Below are 26,284 nucleotides of genomic sequence, written 5' to 3' on the forward strand. Positions count from 1 at the left end.
TCGTTTCCTTCTAGCTTCTCCTCATTTTTCTGGTTTCCAGCTCTTCCGGTCCTCATGCTATGCGGTTCCTGTGTTCCTGTGCTTTCAGACGGTTCGGGTAACGAGTCTCCGGAGCCTCTCCTGATTGACAAGGGGCCGAGCTGGAGAACCGAGGCTCCACGCCTCTCCTTGGTGCTGGCTTCCCTGCTACTGCTGGCCTTGATGTGAAGACCTCCAGCCTGTGACAACTCTGGCTCCTTACAGTGGAGCCCGTCTCCACCACTGCTCTCTTCTCCTCACATGCCCTGGGCCCGGCCTGACTCCCTCAGGGACGTCCTCTCAGCCACCAGCTCCCCGCACCCCTCCATTCATCTGGCAGGCCACCGTTCAATCAGACCAACCACACACTAGATAAATCAGCACAGAGAGCTATGTGTGTGTTCAGCTGTGTCTTTGTGTGTGTGTGTGTGTGTGTGTGTGTGTGTGTGTGTCTGAGTCAGAGAAAGTGTGACAAATGTGGGAAAAAAATAGACACCTGGGTCCCGGGTCCATCTAAAGATTTCAAAAATATTCTTATTCCTGTTTTTATTTTTTGGAGCATTGTTTTTTAAAGGATGCCACTCCCCTTTCATTCCTAGTCAGAAGCCTTGCTCGCGGGTTCTGGACACATATAACATATTTTTGGATTACACCACATAAGTGAGACCCTTGCCACCACCAGCCAACTAACAGGGCATTTATCCTGACAAATGACTCATGATGACACCAAAGGACATACTTTGAATTTCAACATTTCCATATGAAGGATGGGGAGGATGAAGCATCATGCTTTGAGCCACAGCCAGCTAAAGAATTTACTTGCATGGACACTGTGACAAAAAACTTTCTTCCTAATGATGATATTTTTCTATTCTTAAAGCTGAATATGCGAGATAAAAAACCTCTTAGACATATTAGCTGCGCTACTGGCTCTGGAATCTTTTTATTCATCACCTCCTGCTTTGCAGATAAGAGTTTCGTGTGCCACAGTGTAAACGCCTCTTGTGGGGCTTCCTTGCATAACTGGGGCCAACGCTGTCCACAAAGGATCTGTATGGAGACCTGGGATCAACGCGGCCAGTTTAATGCACTGACAGTAATGCTGCAAATTAGGCTTTGATCATCAGAATGTGCTCAGGCTAACGCACGTGTTGGAAAACAAAATGACTATAACATCTGATGGAGGAGTCTGGGGAAACACCCCCTCTAATGTGAAAATCGCACCATAATGAGACGACATTGAGGAAGCATTCACAAATAAGGCTAGATTTTTATGTATTCTATTTCATGTTATTTTTGTAGCATAAAAACATCATCCATTATTCATGGGATCTGTGGGATTTTTCTTTCTTTTTTTTAAAAATGGCGATGGGTTGTGACTCAGCTGTCCAAGGCATTTGGTTGGAGCATTTTCTTTTATTGTAAATGTTGTTATTGTGCTCTTGTCGAACTGTACTCAGTATTTAATAGGCAAAAAGCATTCATATTTCACTGATTCTGCATATGGGTCCCCTTTTCACATGAATTATTTTGTACAGCCTACTTGATTGGTCAAACTGAAAGAATATGCTTATTAAAAGGAGGTTAAATAAAGCTTTTTGTCTATAGAGGAGACTCGTGTGTTGCTAGACCACTTTATTGAGCAATAACACAATGACTGCCTTTTTTAAAGCTTTTTTTTTTTTGCTTCTCTACATCATGCAAACTATACTTCCACACACTTCTACACTGTTTTTTTTCTCTCAAAGCGGTGTCATTAAATAATGCTAAAAAAGTAATCATGTCAACCAAACATTTTATTTGAGTTGAAAACCGTGCTGAAAATGAAAAGGTTATTGTAAATATTAGTTTGCACACACTTTTTGGACAAATAGCTGACATTTTCATTAAAAGTCAGTCTTGTGATTATTGCCGACTCAGTTGTGGACAATTCTTTATCATAATCATATTTCCGAAGGTACTCATGGCAGAAATATGAGTGGCATGAGGCTCTGACCTTGTTGCTCTGTCTGTCAGGTGTGGCCAGGCCTGAGGTGTGTGGATATTATTTATGAATAATGTATGCACTGTACCGTGTGAAAAAAAAAACTTGGTGAGGGAAAGCATTGGGGCAAGTGCCACTGTAAAGAAAGTCTCGTCTTCTTTATCAAGTTGCACTTGAAAACAATTCCTTTTGTCACCATACTGTTGCTGGGTGTGGAGAAATATTTGCATTCTGTGTGTGGACCAAGTGTTTTTATGATGCAAAAGAAATGACAATATACTAATCTACCATTAAATCTATGTCTTACTTACACAGTTCTTACTTATACATTATTACTTATACATTATTCATTGTTTCTAACATTAACAGTTTAGTTTGTATACAGTACTGTTCAAATGTTGAAAAATCATGAAATGTGTTTGAGTAGCTAGTTTTAATGCTTCTTTAATTAGTGCTTCAGCTTTCCTGTGTGAAAGGGGTTTTCTAAAAATGTATTTAAACTGACAAACTTGGGTAATTGAACACAGCAACTCAAGATAAGTTGTTCATGATGAATTTTATGTATGAAGATATTCTACCATTAACAGCCATTTCTATTGACACATTTGATTTCTTTATAGTGCACCAAAACAACTATTTCTCATCCTAAAGTGTGAAGTGTTCTTCCTGAATATTATTAGAAGTAGTAGTAATATCAGTATTTCTGCAGTTTTAAAACACAACCTACTGTATTCAGGCCAATTCTCGTTATAAAAGGTGTTTTGTCCCCCCCTGGTGGTACAATAAAGTAGCTACAACATTGATCGCTCATTGCATTAGCATAAAATTACAAGATTCCGAAAAATATAACGTAATATATTGTTTTATTACGTTTATGTTTAGCTTTCTGATAATCTGCTAATATTTGCAATGCTTTTAAATGTATTTGTGCTTCTCCACATCATGCAGACTATACTTCAAAATGATTCTACACTGTTTTTTCCTCTCAAAGCGGTGTATTGAAATAATGCTAAAGCAGTAATCAGATCAACTAAACGTTAGTTTCATTGTAGTTTGCTCACAATCTATGTCTTATTTACACAGTCTTCAAGTAAATATACATTTAGTTCATATACAGTAATGTTCAAATGTTGTCATTAACATTAAATGTGTCCAAATATAAAAAATAGTAGTCATTGACAAAGTTTATGTTTAGCTTGTAATGATCTGCTAATATTTGCAATGCCGACTCAGCCTTAGAAAAACCTTGTAACTCCACTCCACTTCAAAGGGTTTGTGCTTTTGTAGCCAAATGGCTGTACAACCAACTCTCTGAAGACTAAAACAGATCTTTATTTTTTCATTCCACTTCCATGCAAGTTTATGAAATAATCAATAAGTGTCACAAGACCAACCACACTAAAATGTGTCTGTAGAAACTGGCAGATATGGATTCTAAATGGCAGATATGGGATGTTATATACATCTAGTAAACATGTTTGTAAATTATTTACAGTCTTTAATCAACTGGTGAAAGTGAAGTGATTGTCATTGTGAAACACTGCAGCACAAATGTGTCCTCTGCTTTTAACCATCACCCTTGGTGAGAAGTGGGCAGCCATGACAGGCACCCGGGAAGCAGTGTGTGGGGACGGTGCTTTGCTCAGTGGCACCTCAGTGGCACCTTGGTGGATCGGAATTCGAACCAGCAGTGCTTCCTTAACTAGGCCACCTCTACCCCAATGTGTTGCATGTGTGATAGGAATTCTATTGTGAAGGTCCAACACCTTTCTGGAACATAATCTGACATCTTGATCCATGTGACTTCAGAAGATTTGGCATATGCCAACCTGATGATTTCTGCATTGATGTCTGCACAAACATTTTCTCTAGACAGGAAGGAGAGGTACAGTATTTTTTATGGAGGTAAGATGTTGTATTGTAGCCCATGTATTAGTGTGTGTGAAAAACAACTTACATGCATTATATTTTGTTCATGTATTTCCACACCAGAAAAAATGCTCTTCCTGCAGAAAGCTGGAGAGAAAGGGAGTCAGTCAAGGCAACACTGTCTCCTGCATAAGTGTGTCACGCTGAGCTGCAGGCTGTAGGTGCCCATGGACATCAGAGACACAGAGGTGAGTGTTGAGAGGGACCGTCACAGTTGGGGAAACACATTAAGAACAGTCATCAGTGTGAAACAAACCTGGCCATAGCGCAGAAGTAGTGATGGTGCTGAATCCCAATTTTCAACTTCTTGGCCGAGGATAGGAAAGCTGATATATGGAGGGCTGGTGTGGATTATTGGCAAATTGATTTGACCCCAAAAGTCCTCTCTATAACCTGAAGCATTATCATGTTTGATAAATCTCATTTAGTAGTTCTACCATGAACGTTACTCTTTGAAGGGAAGATGCTTACAAATGCATATGCAGTAGATGAGATGTCTTCCATTCCATCTTATTATAGGCTTATTATATCTTTAGTCAATTGTAACAACTTAGTAAACCTAAATGACTTTTGTTTGAATGAATTTGCACAGTACTGTTCTTATTAATGCATGTTGATGAACATGCAATGTGTATATATTTTATATACACATTGCGTGGTCCTGCAGAGGGTGACTTTTGAAATGCTGGCGGTGCTTTCACCCTAGTGGTAGCACCAACCAACACAAGTAGAACAAAAACAGATCTTTTTTCCACGCAAGTTTATGAAACAATCAATAAGTGTCACAGGAGCAACCTCACTAAAATGTGTGTTGTAGAAACTGGCAGATATGGATTACACATCTCCCAGAGTCAACTCCAGCTTTTACAGCTGTGTTTCCTTTGAACATATCCCCCCAGTCAGGGGCGACATGATGAGAGATACCTGTTGTGCTAAACCGAAGTCTGCATGCTTTTGTGCCTGGGTGGTGGCACATGTCCTGTATACTCGTCACATTTCCTAATGAGAGCCTGTGGGGTTTCGGTGTAGCCTGACAACAGCCTCGTTTCCCTCAGCGGCACAGGCAGCGACCTGAAGATTATCGACCTCCTGCAGGCACTGAGAACTCTGGCACTCTTTCATGTGTGTATGAAAGCAGGCAGTGTGCATGTGTGTTTATTCGTTATTTTTAGGCCGCACAAAAGATCAAGGCGCTGTGCTGCGCAAGAATTATTCACTGGGTTTTCACGCTTTACCAGATAATTATTTTCATTCAGATTTAAACACCATTATGCACTGCAGAAAAGGAAAAACCCAAATTACTGTCACTTGAGAAATCTGCTCTTCCAGCCATTGATTGTTTTGTCTGATATACTGTACCAGTGACTTTTTAATAAATCTCAAAGGTGAGCTGAATGATGAATACATTCCTGTGTCGCAATTACAGTCTTTTCTCATGTAATTAGCACTTTACTTTTTCTTTTAAAATCCATGATTTGTCCATGATTTGATGTTGGTGCTGTCAATATTTGAAAAACAAGCTGTGAGAGCTTCTGTTCCGGTCACATGAGAGTTGGCCGTTTCCATGGTCCAGCCCACTGGAGAAATTCTCACCCGGTAATGAAGAGTCAGGTTTGCCCCGGGGCAAGTCGTCTTTCTGGATTTAAATCAGATGGGATTTTCTTCAGACAGATAGCTTTACTTACACTAACCATGCCATTAACACAGGTACATACAGTGGGGCAAAAAAATTCTGGCCCCCAAGGGACAAGATTGACACAAGGGACAAGATTGTATACCTTGGGACGAATGTGACGAACCAATCTACAACAGGCAAAGGGGACCGGACGACTAATCCATATTAAGGAAAGGATGAATGTGTCATGAGAGCTTTGAGCAAAAACCTCCTCCATTGAAGATGGATGTTCCAGCATGGCAATGATGCCAAACATACCGCTAGTGCAATGGAGAAGTGGTCACGTAAAAAGCATTGCAAGGTTTTGGACTGGCCTGCCCAGTCTCCAGACCTCAATCCAATAGAGAATCTCTGCCCAGAAACAAGACAGTTCTTGAAGATCTGCATGGAAGAATGGGCCACAATACAAGCTACGTTGTCTGGAAAGCTGGTGAAGACCCACAGGACACATTTGACCTCCAAGGTCATTGACAACCAAGGTTACATTACAGTACTGAGGTGAACCTCATTGAGGTGAAAGAGCATTTTAAGGTGTGCCAGCACTGTACCAAATAATTAAGCAGTATGTAATGCAGATAACACTAAACCAGTGAGTAGAAAGATAGGCTGTGGCAGCCTGGTTATATGTTGGAAAAAGTGAGAAATTAGAAACTGTAATATATATATAATATCGTGGTGTTGAGAAATCTATTCTCCGTTCCAGACTGAACCCCACTGAGGTGGAGCAGTGCCTGAAATGAGTTGTTCATGCTTGAAAACACACAATATCGATAAATACATTATTTTTTGCCCTCAAAAATACTGCCAGAGACTGATCAATATTTAATTTGCTGCCAAAAGTGTCATGATATTTTAACAAGTAACATCTGGAGGGAGAAATACATTTTTCATTCAATTCTGAGCACATCGTATTCTTGTATTTAAACAACACAGCTATTCATTGCTGCTATTGCTGCTATTCAGCATTGGTATGTTCCTCACTTTTGTTTCACTTTCACCAGCCAATACATTTGTGTCTATTTTTTCAGCACATTTTCAGTGGATCAGTGGAAAATGGATCACTTATCAGTATCTAATTATCTGGAATATTATTTGCCCAAACAAAGGGCTGCTTGATGACTGGTTGGTCTCCTGAAGTGTCACCAGTGTAATTTAGAAATGTTCTCAGGAACCCTGGTAGCTTGACAACTTCACAGTGCCATCAGATACTGTCAGACATGTATTACATGTGAATCTTGTAGTCCAGTTCACAGAGTTAGACTAACATTTTAGTATGAACAGCAGATGTATTAAAGTACAGTATAGACAGTAACAGCTGTAACAAAATAATGTTTGCAGCAGTATCACAACTCTTGATCCATAAAGGGATTCAAGGCAGTGAAGATCTGTGTTCTTCTACAGACACAAAATGTTCTCCATGAGTAATGTAACCGAAAATATGTATTTCACATTTAGTACCTGGAGTGTTGAAATCTCTTGTGCATGTATAGGTTAACTGATGTTGATTACATTGTGGCCTTTCATTGAAGAACCAGTAGACACAGATTCCCAGTGTACTTGCAGAATATTAGTCCAATAGCAGGAAAGGTGTCAGACTTCGCTTGGCAGGATCGATTTTCATCAGAGACTGTCATTTACCCCAACAGTGCTCTGAGGCATCACATCACAAATGAGTCCCACACTGGTCCATGCCCAATGCAAACACTTCACATTGATCTTATTTCTTGCCAAAGTCTGCTTTCAGTCAGACATGCAGAAAATATCTGGGGAGCAATAGAATCAATCAAAAACAAAACAGCCTGTGTAAAATTTTACTCCAAGTTTCACGAATATGTTGATGTATCTTTGTTGATGGAACCAGATTTTAAGAGTTCTGATTTGAATTCCTTTGTACTCATGTCATCTCAGGACCCTGTTCAACACTGGCAGCCTATGTGTGTGCTTCCTGATGACCTCGTACCCTGACCTTGCACTTGGACAGCAGATGTGCTTCACGGGTGGTAGTAGCCTAGTAGGTAACACACTGGCCTATGGACCAGAAGACCATAAATGCACAGGTTCAAACCCCATTTACTACCATCGTGTCCCTGAGCAAGACACTTAACCCTGAGTGTCTCCAGGGGGGACTGTCCCTGTAACTACTGATTGTATGTCGCTCTGGATAAGGGTGTATGATAAATGCTGTCAATTTGCACAAGGCCCTCTGTAGGACAAGAGGATGAAGGTGACTTTAAGTCTAGAGTTCCTGTTTACCAGTTGTGTTTTTACACAGTGGAAGGTACAGCATTATACTTTGTAAGTCTGACACAGTGGTTGGTTTACATTCACACACCACGCATTGCATTTCTTACTCTGAGACCTGAACAAAATCACTCACATAACCTCTTATTCTAGGTCAGGGTCTTGGCTACTGGTGCCAGTCCGATCTAATTCCATGTGCATTACACCATCAGACTTAGAATTATGTTTTAGTCATATGGAGTGTAGCATGCACCATTTTTATGCAATTTCTAATCATTGTTTTATGTACATTTTATATTATTATTTCTGTCTTTTTTGTATGAATGTATGTTTGCTGTAATTCTTTTCAGTATAAAGAAACAAACCATAATTTTCTCTGAAGCACGGACACGGTCTGAAGATATTTACTGTCTCCAGAGCTCAGTTAGTAAATGCTGCCAGTCAGACAGCCTATACAAAAAATGTGTAGCATACAAATCAGTCTGCATAGGGATAGCAAAGTGATGCCCAGGCTGAATCAAACAAATTTGATCAGAAAAAAAGCACACTGATACAGATGTACATGTAATCCATGTTTATTCATTTCCATTTATACAACATTCTGACCACTTTGCAAATCAAAATTTCCCAACTAGTCTAGTAACACCATGTGCACTTGAAAGGCCCTTAAATTTCCAGTTAACTGGAAATTTTGGCAGAATTCTGCCTTGTGAAATAACCAAATGTTTATAAAATGGGCAAATAGCAACAGAGTAACAGCTGTACTGCGTAATTTAATTAACTGGAAAAAAATGAATGTTTAATAAATATTAATGTAAAGCATAATATCATTGTGAAGCTGATTATAAAATTATAAACCAGGTATGATTCACTGGATGCTGCTGGCGAGTTCCAGTTGAATTTGAACTCCAATTATGACCACGTTGTGTTCAATTGTGTTCACTCCCAAAAACAAAAATGTAAACTGGACAGTAACTCATCAATAATGGTGTCTGAGAAAATGTAAGAATGTTGAAGGCATCTTGGAAAGAGCCAAGACCAAGGGTTTAACAATGGTCCTTTTTTCCAGGGTTGGCCAAGAGCAATATGTCTTTGATTGCAGCCTAAAGACAACAGTTGTAGAACAGCCTCCACCAATCCCATTACAATCCCATTACAGAACCTACAACCTGCACAGTCTGTGCTAAGGACCAGATTTTTGTTTCAGTGGACCAATAATGTCCAGAGTCCTGTTCTGGTTGGTGTGTCATCGACTCATTTCCAACATGTTTTCACTTGTCAGGAAGCCCCTGATGGGGTCCTGCCACGGGTGCCAGGGGTAGGATGATATGATGCAGATGTTAGCTCAAGAGCTCTGGGTGGAGACCAATCCGCTGGAGAACATCCTCAGGCATGCAGAATACAGGATTCACTGGTTTAATTTGCTCATCCCCAAGCAAGGACAGTCCTGCCACGCCAAACAAAGTGTGGAAAGGATCCACCTAGAAGAAAAGGGATTAAACAATTAATGCAAAAAAAAAAAAAACTGCACTGTTATTTCTACCACAATAGAATCTAATATAAATATACACAAATATTAATGGGATCATTCTATTAGAATCCAGCATCATCACTTAATGAATTACTGAGATAAAATTCAGCTTTAATTATTTCTACCACAATAGAATCCAATATAAATATACACAAATATATATACATATTAATGGGATTGTTCTATTAGAATCCAGCATCATCACTTAATGAATTACTGAGATAAAATTCAGCTTTAAAAATTTACCATGTCTCCTGGCCTATCAGCAAAGCCCCCAGTTTCCTCATCCTGGCAGGCCAGGATGAATGTGCGCAGTTTGGCTTTATCGATCCAATGAATTCTCCCAATGATCTTCAGAGAGGCCAGGACCCACCAGGAATAGCAGACATCGGGGAGCTGCAAAATAGTTTGCCCAATTGTAACTACACTTTCACATTCCGAAGTCATGGTAGTCTGTTATTGTAGTGAATATTATGTTTCCAATGTAAACAGAAATGTTTGACTGCATGATTTGACTTTAGTTAAAATGTAATTAAAATAACATGATGTAAAACTTTATAAAATTTTGATGGATGATATGGTTCTAAGTTAAGAACTCTGAGATATTTGTAGCTATGTAATGTATCATTAATAAGAGCAGCATGCATAAAACATGCAGAACAGTATGTCAGCGACTAAATAAAACATAAATCACATTGGTCCTTTGCACTGCACTGCAACAAACTGATAAACCATAGCTGCACGTTCTTAAATTCTCGCTTTAAAAATGGAATGTATACACTGATCAGCCATAACATAACATCAACCACTCTAAAACTGAATATGCCCCCCTTTTGGAAGCAATACAGCCCTGACCTGTCAAGCCATGGGTTCCACTAGACCCTCTGAAGGTATGCTGTGGTATCAAGTACCAAGCCGCAAAAAAAGCAGATCCTTTAAGTCCTGGACTGGATCGAGATCTTGAGAATTTGCAGGCCAAGTCTACTCCTCAAATTCATTGTGCTCCTCTAGCCACTGCAATAAATGGTGCCGTGTGGCATGGTGCAGTATCCTGCTAAATGAGGGCACTGCCATCAGGTAATACCAGGATGTCCCAGGAGAACACTGCCAAAGGAACCATTCTGCTTCTGCCAGCTTGCCTTCCTCCCATTGTACAGCCTGCTGCCTGGTGCACAGTGTGTTCTGACACCTCTCCTTCAGAAACAACATCAACCATTTCCGAAATTGAGGCTGCAGTAGCTCTTTGATGCATTCACCCCATTTTTGGATATGCTATGACTCAGTCATCTAGCGATCACATTTCAGCCCTTGTCAAAGTCACACAATTCCTTACAAAAAACCCTGCACAAAATGAACTCACTTCAAATTTGATGCTCGCTACAGGTATCAAAAGAGTTGGGATTACTGTTGACCATGGAGTAGCATGTGCTCTTCTTTTCAAAACAGTATCAATATGTCTGTTTTAGTGTTACAATCAGGTACCCTTATTGCCTGAAAAAGGTTTCCATCTGATGAAGAGTTTGTGGTTGTATTTGATGTATTTTTCATTTAATGATGCACCATATGTATTCTATAAGTAAAAGATCTGTACTGTAGTCTAGCCAATTCAGCACCAGACTCTTCTCTGATGAAGCCATGTTGTTGTAGAAGCTGCAGAATGTGGTTTTGCATTGTCCTGCTGAAATACACAAGATCTTTGATAAAAGAGATATATGAGGAGCATGTTGGTCTAAACCGTTATATACATTTCAGCATTCATATTTCCTTCCTAAACATCCAAGCTTGACTGGTTGGTCTCCTGAAGGCATCATGAAGGCATCATGCATGTGTCACCAGTGTAATCAGTGTAATTTAGAAATGTTCTCAGCCCCAGGAACAACCTTGTCCACCCTGGCAGCTTGACAACTTCACAGTGCCCCCAGATTCTGTCTTAGAGTAACAAGAGTTGTTCAGTAGTATATATGGACAGAAGCTCTCAAATCTGTGTTTCACAATGACATTCACTTCACTTTCACAATCATGCTAATGAGTGATATAGCGTCGTCTGAGGGCCCAAAGACCATGGGCATCAATTCAGCCCTGTCCTTTACACACAAATATCTCCAGTTTTTTTTAATCTTTTGATGATGTTATTTGCAAAGCCTTTGTAATATGATTGTGATGAACATTGTGGAACATTTTAAAAACATTTTAAAAACAACTCTTTCACAGATTTGAGAGCTTCTGTCCATATATACTACTGAACAACTCTTGTTACTCTAAGACAGCCCTTTTATAGCTAATCATGTTACAGACTTTACATCAATGTTCTCCCAGCTGAACCTTTTTAAACTTGCTTTTTCAGCCATTTTCCCCTGTGCCAACGTTTCTGGGACATGTACCAGGCATCATATTTGAAATGAGCTTATTTAGTGGATAAAGGTGTACAATTTCCCAGTTTGAACATTTGTTATGTTATGAATAAAATATTGTCTCAGTCTTTCAGTTTTCATACACATGGACTTCACCGCACAATTTAGCCTATTTAATGATTTTCCTTTATTACCCACTTTCTCTGGCCGTCCATTTAAGCCCCCTGATGGAAGTTGCCTCTCACAAAGCCACCACCCTAGCAGGTCAGCATTCACTCGATGCAGCTGCCCTGTTACAGACAGGAAGCCAGTGCAGCAGTAGATCTGTTAGAAATAGAGAACAGCAAATAAGGTGAAGTGGCCTCAGGGGAACTGTTCCCTATTTAGATCATTTCCATTTTAACTGGAGCATTGCTGTGAGAAATGGGTTACATGAGGAAACAACATGAACAAAGACATGGCTTAAAAATATTACCTGACCAGCATGGGATTCTGATCCAGGCCTACAGCCAAAGCCACCATCAAAGTTCATACAGGAGAGGACAAACTCCACAGCCTTTTCCAGGTTGACAGATTCTAGCCTGCCCTATAAAACAACGGCCATCAGATCTCTCAGATGACACACCTCCATGCATCGAGGATAGTGACATTGAAACTCATACCAGTAATGCCAGTGTGGCCACTGCACAAAATGAGAACCGTGTATCTATTTCCCCTGTGGAGACCATTTTAAGTAATTATTAACTGCAAAATAACTCACATTACAATTTTAATATTACATTGATGCATGGTTTTTATACGGAACCCCATTTGTCTCCAGCAAAAGAGCCATCGTCTTGCTGTAAGCCCTTCACGTATTCTACCACTTTGTCCACGTTGATGCTGCCAAGGTTGTCATAGAGGGACAAGATCTGAAACACACACGTCATGGCACATTAATGCAGCGGCTGCTGAGTTGCGGTTTGTGAACTACACTGCTCCCTGTTGCAGTTAACGGCAAGGCTGACCTGCACGGCGCTGAGGGTGTACAGCAGGTGAGGGTCATGGCCAACGCTCGCACTGATGCCTCCACACTCGTGCTGACAGGACCTGATGAACTCTAAGATCTCATCTCGGTTCATGCGATGAAGCTGATCCATTAGGTCCATGACTGTCAGGCCCCAGTAGATGCCACTCATTCGCAAATATTCAGACAGTGTGTATTCCTGGACGGTAGAGGAGAAACCACGAACACTTCACTTCAGCATGTTCATTAAATAATCCTGAAACCGAGTTGCTACTGTACCACAGCTTTCTTTATAATACTTACATAATCATCCTTTTTGGACCCGTATGCTGCAATGTAATCTGCATGTTTATCCAAAAGAAGAGTGTTCGGAGCGTCTGGCTTAATGACAACATCCTTAACTTGGGTCCCCTGAAACAACACAGACACGAATTAACTCCCCCCAAAAAAATGCATTTGCAGGTTTCCCTGTACGACTTGTCTAATGATTCGGGGGGAGAAGGAGATTGCACAGCATTATTTGCTCAAATGTATGCTGAAAAATATTATACATGCAAATCGTGCGAATACATTTTTCCCAAATATATACAGAAGGGAAATATTAAATGCCCAAAAAGCTAGTCTAGCCACAGCTGACAGGCTAACAGCAGACGCCCAGTTGCTAATGCAGGTCTACCAGCCCTGTATTACGACAGCCTGCGAACAGACCCGAGTCATGTCCTAATCTTTCATCGATGTAGGCGATGTAAACGTTCCCAGTAATAACACGGTTTTATCCTGAGTAGAAGCATACTTTACCATGGCAGTGAAAACCAGAGTCGGAACGACCCAGTCACGCACATACTACGTCACGGCGTTGAACACGTCGGGAACGGGTTGCCAGGTTAGTCAAATGCCTGCCAGGAGATTCAAATCTTGTTTACTATTTAAAATGGAGTGCTATAAATGCCAGGTAATTAAGCAGGTACAGAAATCAATAATTACATTTTTTTTTCAATTAAATAATTCAAATGGCCATTAAAAAATTAATTCAATATGACAAGGAATTATACAAACAGTTTGGAGCAATAGGGAAGTGGTACAAAAATGTATTTAGTCCAGAACAATTAATCATGACCAGATAGTTTAATAAGAAATGTTCTTTCAAACAAACCCATAACTTTTCTGTGGTCACCAAAGGTATCATAAAACTACCCAGTCAGGAAACTTGATCTGTTTGGAGGAAAAAGTTTCAGGACTTCACATTACATTCAAGAGACTCACAGTAACTATTCTGTAAATCTCTGCGGATTAATTCTGACATCATTAATGTTATACATTAAATATTGCGTAAAATACTACACAAGCAAATATTGAAACTGACAAGAAAAAAAAAAAAAAAAAAACACACTTCTTTATACAATTATTTATTCCTGAATCTGAAGCATATGAGAGTTGAAATCCACAATTCTACCTGACAAATTGAGATGTTGAAAAAAGGCATGCAATTGAATCTCATATACAAAAATGAGTCCTTGCAGAACATGTACAAATATTTCTACATTACATTTATGCTGATTTACTTATGAGAACATAAAGGAAATGTAATCCTGGCTTTCACCATTTCATTGATCAAAGGCATTTATGGAGAGCGGAGGGAAAAATTAAAAAAAAAAAAAAAAAAAAAAAAATGCTTTTACTCCAGGGTTCTGGTTTATTTCTTGAATTTTCCCAAGTGTTCCCTAGAGATGATCAGCCTCTGAATTTGAGCAGTACCCTCGTAAATCTGAATGGGGAGGAGAAATTATTTATATTGTGAATATTAAAAGAAACATTCAGCACAAGAACTAAAAAAATAAATAAAAATCAGTATGCAAATACCAAATGACTTGTCCAAACCTGGTAAATTTTTGCATCTCTCATCAGTTTCTCCACAGGATATTCACTGTTGAATCCGTTCCCACCAAAAACCTGGACGGCATCACTGGCCACCTGATTGGCAATGTCTCCAGCAAAGGCTTTAGCAATAGAGGCGTAGTATGTGTTCCTCCTGCCAGAGTCCACCTCCCATGCTGCCCTTTGGTAAGCCATTCTGGCCAATTCTACTTTCATGGCCATCTCAGCAAGTATGAAAGACACAGCTTGGTGCTGCATGTAAACATGCAAAGAGATCATGTAAACCAATTCTAATGCTACACAGTTACAAGCAAGAATATAAATAAGATGTCCTATTACAAGTCACATTACAAAAATCCAACATGAAACCAATATTAGTCTTTGATTTAATTCAAGTCCCAATTTCTTAAAGGCAGGTACCTCAGCAATGAGTCTGCCAAATGTTTTCCTCTCCAGGGCGTAATTAGTAGCTTCATCCAGAGCTCGCTGAGCCAGCCCTGTCGCTCCAGAAGCAACCTGAATGAGACAAAAGACAATTACCTAGTGAAAGTCAAAGTATCCCGCACGAGAGAGAGAGAGAAAATGTGAGACTCACTGGGGGCCTGGTCTTATCAAAAGCCCCCATGGCAATCTTAAAACCAGCACCTTCACCAATCAGAATATTCTCCTTGGGTATCCGCACATCCTCAAAGGTAATGCCCCTAGTGTCTGAGCACCGCTGGCCCATATTCATTTCCTAAGAGGAATAAAAGTAGCTTTAAAAAAAAAAAAAAAAAAAAAAAAAACACAATGTATGCACTTCTTGAGGCTCCATTCATGACAATCCTACAATGCATAGCTTCTCTTCTGCACTTTAAATGGTTCACATTGCAGTAAACCATAGATCTGTTTCATGTGTAAGATACATGGAAAGAACAAACCTTACGGCCAATTTGGACTCCTGGGGTGTCAGCATCCACAATGAAACCAGTGAAAGCCTTGCTGGCTGGACATTTAGGGTCAGGGTCAGTGCGGGTCAACAGAAAATACCTAGATTTCAGGGAGAGAGAGAAAGAAAATAATAATAAATAATCTACAGGATAGGATTCAGCGTTTCAAGAAAGAAGCACATACATGCACTTGTGTTCAGTTACTCAAATGAGGTAGTGTTGGGGAACTCATGACCACTCACCAATTCGCCTTCCCTCCATTTGTAATCCACATCTTCTGTCCATTGACAACATACTCATCACCTTTCTTCACAGCACGCGTCTTAATGCCAGCAACATCCGAACCTGCCCCTGGCTCTGTTACCGCATATGCCTGACAACACCACAGCCAATACATTGAGGAACACACTGTGTGTATTAGCCTAAAAATGAACAAGATACGCAACACAAACTTACACACATCAGTGGCTCCTCAGTCATTCTTCCCAAGTATTTTTTCTTCTGGGCATCAGTACCCGCAATAATCACTGGCATTTGCTGCATTTTGAACAGGCCACAAAATAGTTCCAGTTCATAAATAACATACATTACAGAATTAAGAGTACATACAAAGCAACTTAATATTTTATATCTTTCTTACACCCAATGAATTTGCCTCAACAGCTGTCTGGACACCAGTGCAGCCATAGGCCAATTCCTCGGTGATGAGGCAAGCATCAAAAATACTCAGACCCATCCCACCTGTAAACAGTAGCAATAAGATTTTTTTTTTTTTTTTTAAAAACTTCTCATTGCTGGGAACATATGAAGGAGACTATTGCCATTTCAGTGAAAGCTTACCACACTCTTCTGGAATATGCGAGTTCATCAGCCCCAGTTCCCAAGCCTTCCTAATAATAGGAAAAGGATACTAAAGAAGAAAAAAAATGAAGTGAAAATGATGAGATTGACATCAAGTGGAGAAAATAGAGTTAAAAACATTTACTCACTTCACCACTTTTATCATAATCTGGGGCCAGGGGAATAATCTCTTCACGAGCAAATTTCCTTGCCAGAGCTTGGAATTCCTTTTGCTGCTCGGTCATTTCTGTTCAAGAGGGACAAAAGCGAAGATGTTCAGATCTTGCATCACAAGCTGCCGGACAGAATGGACGTTTCGGGCATTGGACACACCAAAGCTGAAGCCCCCGTGCGACTTCACCGGGGCGACCGCAGCTCGGGCCTGGGCCTCTGCTCCCTGATACCGGACCCCAGCCCGGAGGCTCGGCCTGATCACCTGTCAGCGGGTCAGAGTGCACGGTCAAGTACGAAGACAATCAGTCGCGGAAAACAGGAACAATGGCCAATATGACGAAGCCGAGGGCGCAGGTGCATGCCGTGCAAGCACGACGGTCACACGAACTCGGACCCCCATGCACTGCGTGCAACTGCAGAGCGACTTGGGGAAAATATATATATATATATATATATATATATATATATATATAATAAACTTAAAACCAAACTTTAAAAAACAAAAAAGTACGGTTTAGTCAGGTTGCTGACTAGCTACGCTAGGTTGATGGTTCAAACAGTTTGGCAAAATAAAAGGCCGCCATCAAACACTACATATTATTCCAAAGACAAACGTAAACACTGATGCGCACACGAATCATTGTTAGCTGTGAAAAGTGATGTTTACCTTGCTAAGCAGCATTGTGGCGCTTCACTGTGGATGAGAAATCCTTGACTGTCCTAGGGTCGCTGTTTTTTTCTTTCCGCCCGTACAGTGACGTTTATGTATATTTCCAACCAATCACATGCCTGCATTTCTTCACGTGACCAGATCTTGACATTTCACCTACTTCTCGGTTACGTATTTATAGAATTTTATTTTCAGGGCATTTTATTTATACAGATCATTGTGGTGAATGCACATAGATTTATTTTAGAACACAAAAATGTCTGTGATAAAAATTTGTAAACGTGTTTGGAAAAATCATTCATTGCTATGTGAAATGTTAGCCCCTGTCACTCACCCTACTCAATCAGGCATTATGAACTATTAGCACTTAATCACGTCATAGGGTCGCAGTTTATTTAAAACATTGTTTACGAAAGTCAACTAAATGTAAGTAATTGGTGACGATTTAGTTTCCGCAACGTCTTCCGTTTATTTGTGAAATTGTGTTTCTCAGACCTGCTTTGATGAAACGATGTTTCTGAACCCGCTTCATATTCACGCCCGTCGAGTTGTCGTGATAAAGACCCGAGTAACGCCTGATGACGGAAAAAAAAAACAAGCCTGAATTATCTTAACTTGTAACCTTGGTTTATATGAATGAACCTTATAATGCGTCTTAGTGCTTCACATTTACTAGTTTTGCACATACGCGCTGTCAACACGAGCAAATCAAAAAGGTTTATGCATTTAGAAACTAAACAAAACTTCGTCGTTAGCCGGTTCAGAACGCTAAAAATAGAACCTTCGTTGTGTTCTTTAAAACACGGTCGCACGGCCGGTGGACAAAGCGCAGCTGGCAACATCTGCAGCTGAGCATTAACAGGTCGCCGCCGAGCTCAAGTGCTGAAGTAAGGCGGCAGTCGCCGCATGACATTTACTTCAAACACAGCCGGATAGTCTGCGGTCCGCTTGCTTGGAGTTAAACTACCGGGCCCATCCGGGGGGGGGACGCCATGGGCGGGACGCCCTTTAGACCGGGAGCGCCACGATTTACAAGCCAACAAGTTAGCGCTCATGCTAATTGTGCGGGAGCGGCAGAGTAGTCACGCCTGCCGGCCACTTCTGTCCTCGGTTGTTGGTTTGTGGGGTAAGAGAGAGACTCCGCTGTGGCGGTGAACGAGAAAGGCGACAACAGGGAAGCGAAACAAAAACCAAAAAAAAGAGGGTGCGATGCTGGGCGACGGGCTGAGTCTCGTTTAGCGAGCTAGCGAAAGTAAGAGCAGCGCGGCGCCATGACGCCGGGCGACAACCCTCACGTCCTGCTCGGCAGGATTCGGTTCCTCGGCGAGTGCATCGCCTGCTTTAGGAAGAGCGGCGAGTTGCCGGAGTGCTTGTGCTACGTCCCGAGACAAGTGTGCTACAAAATCTGCAAGGACTCGTCGTCCAGTTCCTCCTCCGCCGCCTCCGCGTCGACATCTGGGAACTCGTCCGGGAAAACCCTGGTGCCCGTCTGGGAGAGTCCGCACCAGTCGCCGTACAGCAAGAAACTGTCCAAGTGCAACATCGAGCCGAAGAAGGGGACGTGTATACGGACGACGGGAGAGGAGTACTGTAACAGCCACGGCCTCTGGGTCAAAATAAGTAAGGTAAATAAACCGATCGAAGTTACAACGTGTGTGGAGACGTGGCTCGTGTGTCGGCGGCCGGCAGAGAATCTGGATACATTTTCGGGCCATTTCAAGCGCAGAGTTTTCATTATTTACCCCGCACTTCCTGGTTTGTGACGTCACGCCCCGGACTTGGCCGGGTGGAGAGCGCTGTACTCCAGCCTTTAGTTTCGGGGTGGTGTTCTACACACCGAATAACATGTCAACACGTTCATATATTTCACAAAACGGGTGGATCCGCTCTTCAGACGTTACATGTTTGTGTCTCCTCAGGACCAACTGGAGAATCGCAGTTCCGTGGATGTAGAGGAGGGCTGGATACTAGTGTGCAAGCACACCGAAGGTGGGGACAGACTGGTGCCTGTTGAGTCCCCAGAAACCATAAGCAGACAACAGCAACTGTTTGGCTATGACCATAAACCGTGCAACAGGTCTGCTTTATGCCAAGGAAATGTTTCATGAAATGAGACGCAGCCTTTGGTAGATTCTTACTGTGTTGAGGTCAAGCTTCATATAAGGGTTGCAGCCATATTGGAATCGTAATGGATTTTCTCTGTCTCTCCAGATGGGAACAGGTAGTAGATGTGGAGAACTCCCTGTATATGGGAGCCAAACCAAAGGTGGCAGAGCGAGACGAGGCTGCTGTGCAGAAACTCAGGTGAGGCTGAACAAACTCGGGGATTAATGATTATTTCTGATCACAACTGCCTGCTACTTGCTAGTCTTTTAAGTTATGGTGTGAGGCAGTCTTCACATTCTTAATCAATTGTGTGTGTTTTTTTTTTTTTTTTTAGCCTATATGTTTGCATTCTAAGATGACCTAATGCAGTATTTTATAGGATGGACCTGGCCTCTCGTAAAGTGCCATTGTGATGTGTAATGTTGCAAGAGAATATATTTTGCTAATCAGTAAACTGTGCCTCTATTATAGGTATGTGCCTCCAACGTGGACGTTTGAATGTGATGAGGACCTGGTCCACTACTTCTACGATCAAATTGGGAAGGAAGACGAAAACCTTGGCAGTGTAAAGCAGTGTGTCACTAGTATTGACGTGTCCTCTTGCTCGGTGAGCCTCACTGCACTGACTTATTAATAATATGCATCTAATTGCTCATATGTGAAAGTGAAGTGATTGTCATTGTGAAACACTGCAGCACAACACACGGTGACACAACAAAATTTGTCCTCTGCTTTTAAACATCACCCTTGGTGAACAGTGGGCAGCCATGACAGGTGCCCATTGCTCAGTGGCACCTTGGCAGATCAGGATTCGAACCGGCAATTTTCTGATTATGGTAGCGCTTTCTTAACCACTAGGCCACCGCTGCCCCACTAAAATGTATGTTTGAGATGAATATATGCGATATATGTATATTTGAGGTGAAAAATTGTAATGCTGCTGTAGAAATGAGTGGACTAATGTTTTCAGAGTAACATTTGATGTGTGCTTGACAAGCTTTGCCTTTTGCCAGAATGTCATGGTTTATGAGGTTAGATTTTATATAGGTTACATAATCTGTGAATGAGTTATATTAATTTCTAGCAGATTATGCAGTGTTCTTTCATATGTAAATGAACATAGGAGTGTCAGCAAAGCAAAGTAAAATGGTCCAGCTGTGACTGTGATGAATAACCCATGATGGTGCCGGCCACTGTCAGTTCTCAGCAGGGAAAGGCTTGAAGAAGCACAGCTATGCATCACTGAATAGCAGTAATATAAGTAACAGGGGAATCACAGAGAGAAGCAGACTCACTACATGTTGTAATTTCGGGAAGGAGGACCCCAGCGGCGGAGCCAGCTGTTTGACTGATGGTGACACTGAGACATACTGGGAGAGTGACGGCATGCAGGGACAGCACTGGATCCGTCTGCACATGAAAAGAGGCACAGTGGTCAAGTAAGCATGGCTGTGATGCATAGTTGTGTTTTTTATTTGTGTGAGATTTAAATTTCAACATTTAAACATTCATGTTTAAAAGAGTAAGAACATTGCTTACTTCATTAGGAAGAAGTTCGTACTGATTGAGCTTTTTCTCTCCAGTAAATTGATATTAACAGTGGATTCAACAGATGACAACTACATGCCCAAAAGAGTGACTGTGTTTGGAGGCGAAGGTGAAAACCTGAAGAAGTACAGTGATGTTACCATAGATGAGTGAGTTTGAGTGAATGCAGCCCAATCACCTCAACTTCATTCTCCCCCTTGGGACAGTTTGTTTAGTCTGGTGTGAACACAGTACATTGCACTCAGGTACGCATTAAAAAACACCAACACAGAGACAACAAAAAGAGAAATGCCACCTCCTTTTTATGCACCTTCAGCGACTCCACTGTGTCCGCATGTTGTTTTCAAGACTACGTGTTACATTTTCAAAAGTGTATGTTCTGCCTAAAGTGGTACATTCATATAATATCATATAAAATTGCCAGGGCAACAGCCAACCTGCATAAATTTACGCTCATCATGTCCCTCGAATTTCACATGAACACAGTCCTCAACAGCAGATCTGCTTCTTGTATTTACTTTAGTTGTTCCCGCACCGATACAGCTGACCAATCAGCAGAGAGAAAGTTCCGCATTTTGGTTTGCTTGGATTTTTTTTCCTGTGTGAAAGGGAACCAAACAGCATTATACAACGTTCAGAGCCCACTGACCAATTGAAACCAAAGCAAACTAACTAAAGTGTGACCTAAGAAGAATTAGATCATGCCTCTTCAAATGTAGATTGTACATATGATTCTGTATATGTACACACACACTTGTTTATTACATAAGATCACATGGATTGTTTTTATAGTTCTTTGTCTTCAGTTGTTCTGTAATGTAAAAAAATGCAAGTTGTGTCCAAACATGTGACTGGTAGTCTGTATATTCGGTCTTTCACATAGACCTGTATTGTTTTCCCCAGCAACCTGATTGGTGAGGTATGTGTACTAGAGGATATGACATCACACTTGCCCCTCATTGAGATCCGGATTGAGGAATGCAGAGGTAAAAAAAATATTTCTAAACATTTTATAAACTGATTTATTTGTATCCTTTATCTTCATACGCGGTCACTTTCTGCATACATCTGATGACATCAGTGTTCATGTCACTGTCAGATGAAGGCATAGACGTACGGATCCGGGGTCTAAAAATTAAGTCTTCATGTGAGCGAGACCTGGGCTTGAATGCAGATATTTTCCAATCCCCTAACCTGGTACGGTACCCACGTTTGGAGGGAACCCTGCCTGATGTCCTCTACCGCCGTGCGCTGGTCATTCAGAGGTAAGAGCAAGGCTGCTAAGTGAAATCATTCCACTTATTGCATCCAAATTAAATACTATTTTCCAGTATTGAAGCAATTGTTGTTATTGTCAGTTTTAAAATATGTATTTACAATAATATGTAATGTTTATTTATTTGTTTGTGTATTTATTTATTATTTATTAGATTCATCTCACTTCTGGACAGTCTTCTGCCCCACCTGGTACCAGCCTGGGACTATAGCTTGGGTACCTTTAACCAACTTAAGGTGTGTAATTGATTAGACACTAACCTTAACTGCTATTTACTTTTACTTTTTAAAGAGGATACTGAAGAGTGTTGCATAACCACTTGTTCACATAATTAACTCATGGTTTGGGTTAAAAGTCTTCCACAAGCTCACAATTACTTCACAATTGTTCTTAACAATTACAATGCCCTTTGCCATTAGCTATATCATGTAGAGTGCTGTGAAAATACGGCCTAATCGCTGTCGTTGGCTTGGTTACAGTGCAGTCTCTTCTGCCTTAACTCTGACCCTAGAGCATCAAGCAGTTCTTGCTACTGTCCAAGCGTCGCTGTGCACTCATCACCCAGTGCCTGAAGGATTCTGAGACCAGCAAACCAAATTTCATGCCCCGCCTCTACATCAATCGCAGACTCGCCATGGAGCACAGAGACAACCCTTCCTTGGACCCAACATGCAAAAATGCTGTGTTCACTCAGGTAAAGACAGAGAAAACTGATTTGGACCTCAACTCTAGTGCTTGACAATGTTCCTGTTGGGGATTTGTAGTAAAGTGCCCTCTGCTATTTGCCCCTCAGGTGTATGAGGGTTTGAAGCTGTCCGATAAGTATGAAAAGACATTAGACTACAGGTACATTAAATATCAAGATTATTGGGTGTGCTATTACATCAGAACAACTTTAAAGTATGACAAACACCGTGTTTGTGTGTTTATGTAATTTAGGTGGCCTGCACGATATGACCAGTGGTGGGAGTGCAAATTCATTGCTGAGGGAATCATTGACCAAGGTTACACACGCCAACCTATGCTGACTTTTGGGTGACCCTATAGGCTTGAATTTCAGGAACTAAAACCAGTTTTCTTTCTTCTCGCTAGGTGGAGGTTTCCGGGACAGTCTAGCTGACATGTCTGAGGAACTTTGCCCCAGCTCGTCTGAGTGCACTATGCCCCTCCCATTCTTTACAAGAACATCAAATCAGGTTTCTGTCTTTCTGTTTTGTGGTGTAAATAGATATAACATGTGCTCAGTAGCATACATGCTTACAGTCCAGAAACCAGAAACTACAATTGAAGGTGAACAAAAAAACATTTTGCCTCATGATTGAGGGAAATTTCTGCAAGGGTGTTCAATACATTTAACCCGTGTTGTTCAACTTTATTAAACAAATTGCTCATAACTTTGTATTTGTAGATTTCTTTAGGTAATAAAATGTTTTGTTTATTTTAACAGCTTTATTGGAAATAGATTTAATGAACTAAAACAATGTGTTCATAACATATTTGTGAGCACAACCTCATTATAATGCTCAATAGTCACTTTTATATTAACAGTGATGTGGACTGAATTGCTCATGAAAGTTACACTTCACACAAGAAGCAGACAATCAAGGTTCTGGTCTATAGGTTGTAAGAAATCATCACTTTCTAAGACATGTGTTTGTTCTCCAGGGCACTGGGGAGGCCAGAGACTTTTATGTGCCCAACCCGTCCTGCTACGAGTTCCATAAGTATGAGTGGATTGGGCAGTTAATGGGGGCTGCTCTGCGTGGGAAAGACTTCTTGGTAAGTGCATGACTGTGCTTTATCCTTGAAGACAAGGGAATCCAATCATAAATTTATTGTTAATTTGACCCGATTTTCTTTTAGGTCTTGGCTCTTCCGGGTCTGGTGTGGAAACAGCTTACAGGAGAGGCTGTCAGCTGGAGTAAAGACTTCCCAGCAGTAGACTCAGTACTGGTGAGAAATGCGGATGCATTTTGGCTGTAGTCTTTGTTTTTTTTTCCAGTTGGTGTATTTCTGCTGATTGCTGCTTTTTACAGGTAAAGCTTTTAGATGCCATGGAGACGATGGACAAAGAGACATTTGACTTTAAGTTTGGAGAGGAGCTGGTGTACACCACCCAGCTGAGTGATGGAAGGTTGGTGGAGTTGACCCCCGGAGGCAGTGGGGTGGTGGTCCGCTACGAGGATCGTATGGACTTCGTCAAGCTGGTGAAGAAAGCCAGGCTGGAGGAGAGCAGAGAGCAGGTACAACACTATAGCAGTGTTGGTATTGTTTTTTTTTTGTTTTTTGTTTTTTGTTTTTTTTATGTATTTAAAAAAAATTACGTGTGTGTGTGTGTATATATCAAGGGTGATGGTTAAAAGCAGAGGACACATTTCATTGTGTCACCGTGTGCTGTGCTGCAGTGTTTCACAATGACAATCACTTCACTTTCACTGCACTTCACTATTTTAGATTGCAGCCATGCAGGCGGGCTTGTTAAAAGTGGTGCCACAGGCTGTCCTGGATCTCCTCACATGGCAGGAGGTGGAGAAGAAAGTGTGTGGAGATCCTGAGATCACAGTAGAAGCCCTGAAACGACTCAGTGAGTCCCACATGCTTCTCAGACAGACCCATTCACATCATCAGTCCAACCTATTGGCATTAACAGTGATGAAGGGTGAAAATGCACATATAATTCTGAAACTTTTATTTTTATATATTTGTGTTCTTGCCCAGCTCGATATGAGGACCTGGAGCAGTCTGATGTTCGAGTTCAGTATTTGTGGGAAGCCCTGAATAATTTCACCAATGGTTAGTTTATGTCTTTGTCTTCATATTGAGTTTCCAAGTACAGCTTGAACATATTTACGTCATGCTGAATGCTTCTTGTTTTCAGAGGATCGCAGTAGATTCTTAAGATTTGTGACTGGTAGAAGCCGTCTTCCTGCGCCAATCTATGTCTTCAAACAAGGGTGGGTTGATTCTCTTGAGTGATACAACGCATTTATCCTCATAACTTAGTACAAATTCAGTTTCTAATGAATTTGTTCTCCAACCTCTAGTTCTGAAACGACTGATGCTCTTCCACAATCATCCACTTGCTCTAGCACCCTTTATCTACCAAATTACCCAAGGTAAGATCCATGGAATGGTGGCATTACATTCACACAGAAAATGGAGTACAATGTGTGTGTAAATCCTTTAATATACATCATTATTTTAATATGGACAGCTCATTAAATGACAATTGAACTATTGCGCTATATGTCTGTGTGTGCAAGAACTGAAGCAGTCCTGGGCATCGTGAATATATATAAGATGCTTGCTTTGTCTGTTTCAGTGCAAAGGTTTGTGAAGAAAAGCTGCGCTATGCTGCATACAACTGTGTAGCCATCGACACGGACATGAGCCCTTGGGAGGAGTGACTTACCTTCTCCACATTAATCAACATCACATCTCTGGACTTTTTGCATATCTAGCTGTAACACGTACACATGGCCATATCTAAACTTTTACCAGATGCAGCTGTACATAATAAAAAAATGGCTGAAAACAGTGCTGTGTTTTTTTTTTAGTTTTGAAGCTTTTTGTTTTAACTGAATAAGCAATAACGGGTGCAACAGGATAAGTGCCAGCTATACTAAATGGTGATTAATGTTTATAATTAACAACATTTTGGCAAAAAAAAGAAATTTGCATTGCATATAAACATTTGTGCATTATTCAGAACATCAGAAATGTGTCAAATCACTCTGCCTTTTCCTGATATATATATTAAAAATTGTTTATTTTACATACAGAAAGCTCAATTTTATTATATCGGTTGCAGTCCACTCAAAGCCTCAAAAATACTTTACTGAAATGCAAAGGAGCGATGATGACATATTGAGAGGTCAATTTTGCCATTCTCACTGAGCGAGACACTTAGGGCGACTGTCCCTGTAACTACTGATTGTGAGCCACTCTGTATAAGTGTGAACATTTACATTTTACATTTATCAGACGCCCTTATCCAGAGCGACTTACAATCAGTAATTACAGGGACAGTCCCCCCCGGAGCAATTTAGGGTTAAGTGTCTTGCTCAGGGACACAATGGTAGTAAGTGGGGTTTGAACCTGGGTCTTCTGGTTCATAGGCGACTGTGTTAC

The 26,284-nt window shown here is 41.0% G+C and overlaps 4 protein-coding genes across 6 annotated transcripts in view; 2 read left to right on the top strand and 2 right to left on the bottom strand.

Annotated features, from left to right (window-relative positions):
- The window catches only part of efna2a (ephrin-A2a), a 46,000-nt gene extending 44,372 nt beyond the window's left edge, over positions 1-1,628 (top strand). For both annotated transcript variants that reach the window (XM_028978652.1, XM_028978655.1), the window contains exon 4: positions 89-1,628. In XM_028978652.1, coding sequence (XP_028834485.1) covers positions 89-207 — 119 coding nt within the window. In that variant the 3' untranslated portion in view covers positions 208-1,628. The remainder of the gene's footprint in view (positions 1-88) is intronic.
- A 6,778-nt stretch (positions 1,629-8,406) lies between these two features.
- On the bottom strand, positions 8,407-13,689 carry rabggtb (Rab geranylgeranyltransferase subunit beta). Its single transcript, XM_028976514.1, has 9 exons — positions 13,534-13,689; positions 13,039-13,146; positions 12,737-12,934; positions 12,535-12,640; positions 12,392-12,444; positions 12,205-12,315; positions 11,928-12,053; positions 9,625-9,774; positions 8,407-9,328 (listed from the first exon to the last, which is right to left on the bottom strand). The coding sequence occupies exons 1-9, from the start codon at positions 13,534-13,536 to the stop codon at positions 9,188-9,190; spliced, it is 996 nt and encodes a 331-aa protein (XP_028832347.1). The 5' UTR covers positions 13,537-13,689; the 3' UTR covers positions 8,407-9,187.
- Positions 13,690-13,841: 152 nt separating this feature from the next.
- acadm (acyl-CoA dehydrogenase medium chain) lies at positions 13,842-17,738 on the bottom strand. Its single transcript, XM_028976513.1, has 12 exons — positions 17,221-17,738; positions 16,713-16,815; positions 16,529-16,626; positions 16,380-16,449; positions 16,180-16,280; positions 15,996-16,076; positions 15,782-15,912; positions 15,531-15,639; positions 15,206-15,346; positions 15,031-15,126; positions 14,614-14,862; positions 13,842-14,500 (listed from the first exon to the last, which is right to left on the bottom strand). The coding sequence occupies exons 1-12, from the start codon at positions 17,233-17,235 to the stop codon at positions 14,429-14,431; spliced, it is 1,266 nt and encodes a 421-aa protein (XP_028832346.1). The 5' UTR covers positions 17,236-17,738; the 3' UTR covers positions 13,842-14,428.
- On the top strand, positions 17,576-25,690 carry hectd3 (HECT domain containing 3). Of its 2 annotated transcripts, none has more exons than XM_028976511.1 (21): positions 17,576-18,848; positions 19,143-19,300; positions 19,435-19,527; positions 19,801-19,936; positions 20,647-20,768; positions 20,913-21,026; positions 21,781-21,863; positions 21,977-22,142; positions 22,308-22,389; positions 22,665-22,847; positions 22,947-22,999; positions 23,093-23,157; positions 23,246-23,349; positions 23,819-23,932; positions 24,017-24,106; positions 24,190-24,396; positions 24,608-24,737; positions 24,872-24,946; positions 25,032-25,107; positions 25,198-25,269; positions 25,476-25,690. In XM_028976511.1, the coding sequence occupies exons 1-21, from the start codon at positions 18,495-18,497 to the stop codon at positions 25,558-25,560; spliced, it is 2,562 nt and encodes an 853-aa protein (XP_028832344.1). In that variant the 5' UTR covers positions 17,576-18,494; the 3' UTR covers positions 25,561-25,690. The 2 variants fall into 2 exon arrangements, with proteins under 2 accessions (XP_028832344.1, XP_028832345.1); XM_028976512.1 differs by having other exon boundaries at positions 20,650-20,768.
- Positions 25,691-26,284: the final 594 nt, after the last annotated feature.

The sequence above is a fragment of the Denticeps clupeoides genome, chromosome 4, assembly GCF_900700375.1.
Source record: "Denticeps clupeoides chromosome 4, fDenClu1.1, whole genome shotgun sequence".
NCBI classification, from domain to species: Eukaryota; Metazoa; Chordata; class Actinopteri; order Clupeiformes; family Denticipitidae; genus Denticeps; species Denticeps clupeoides.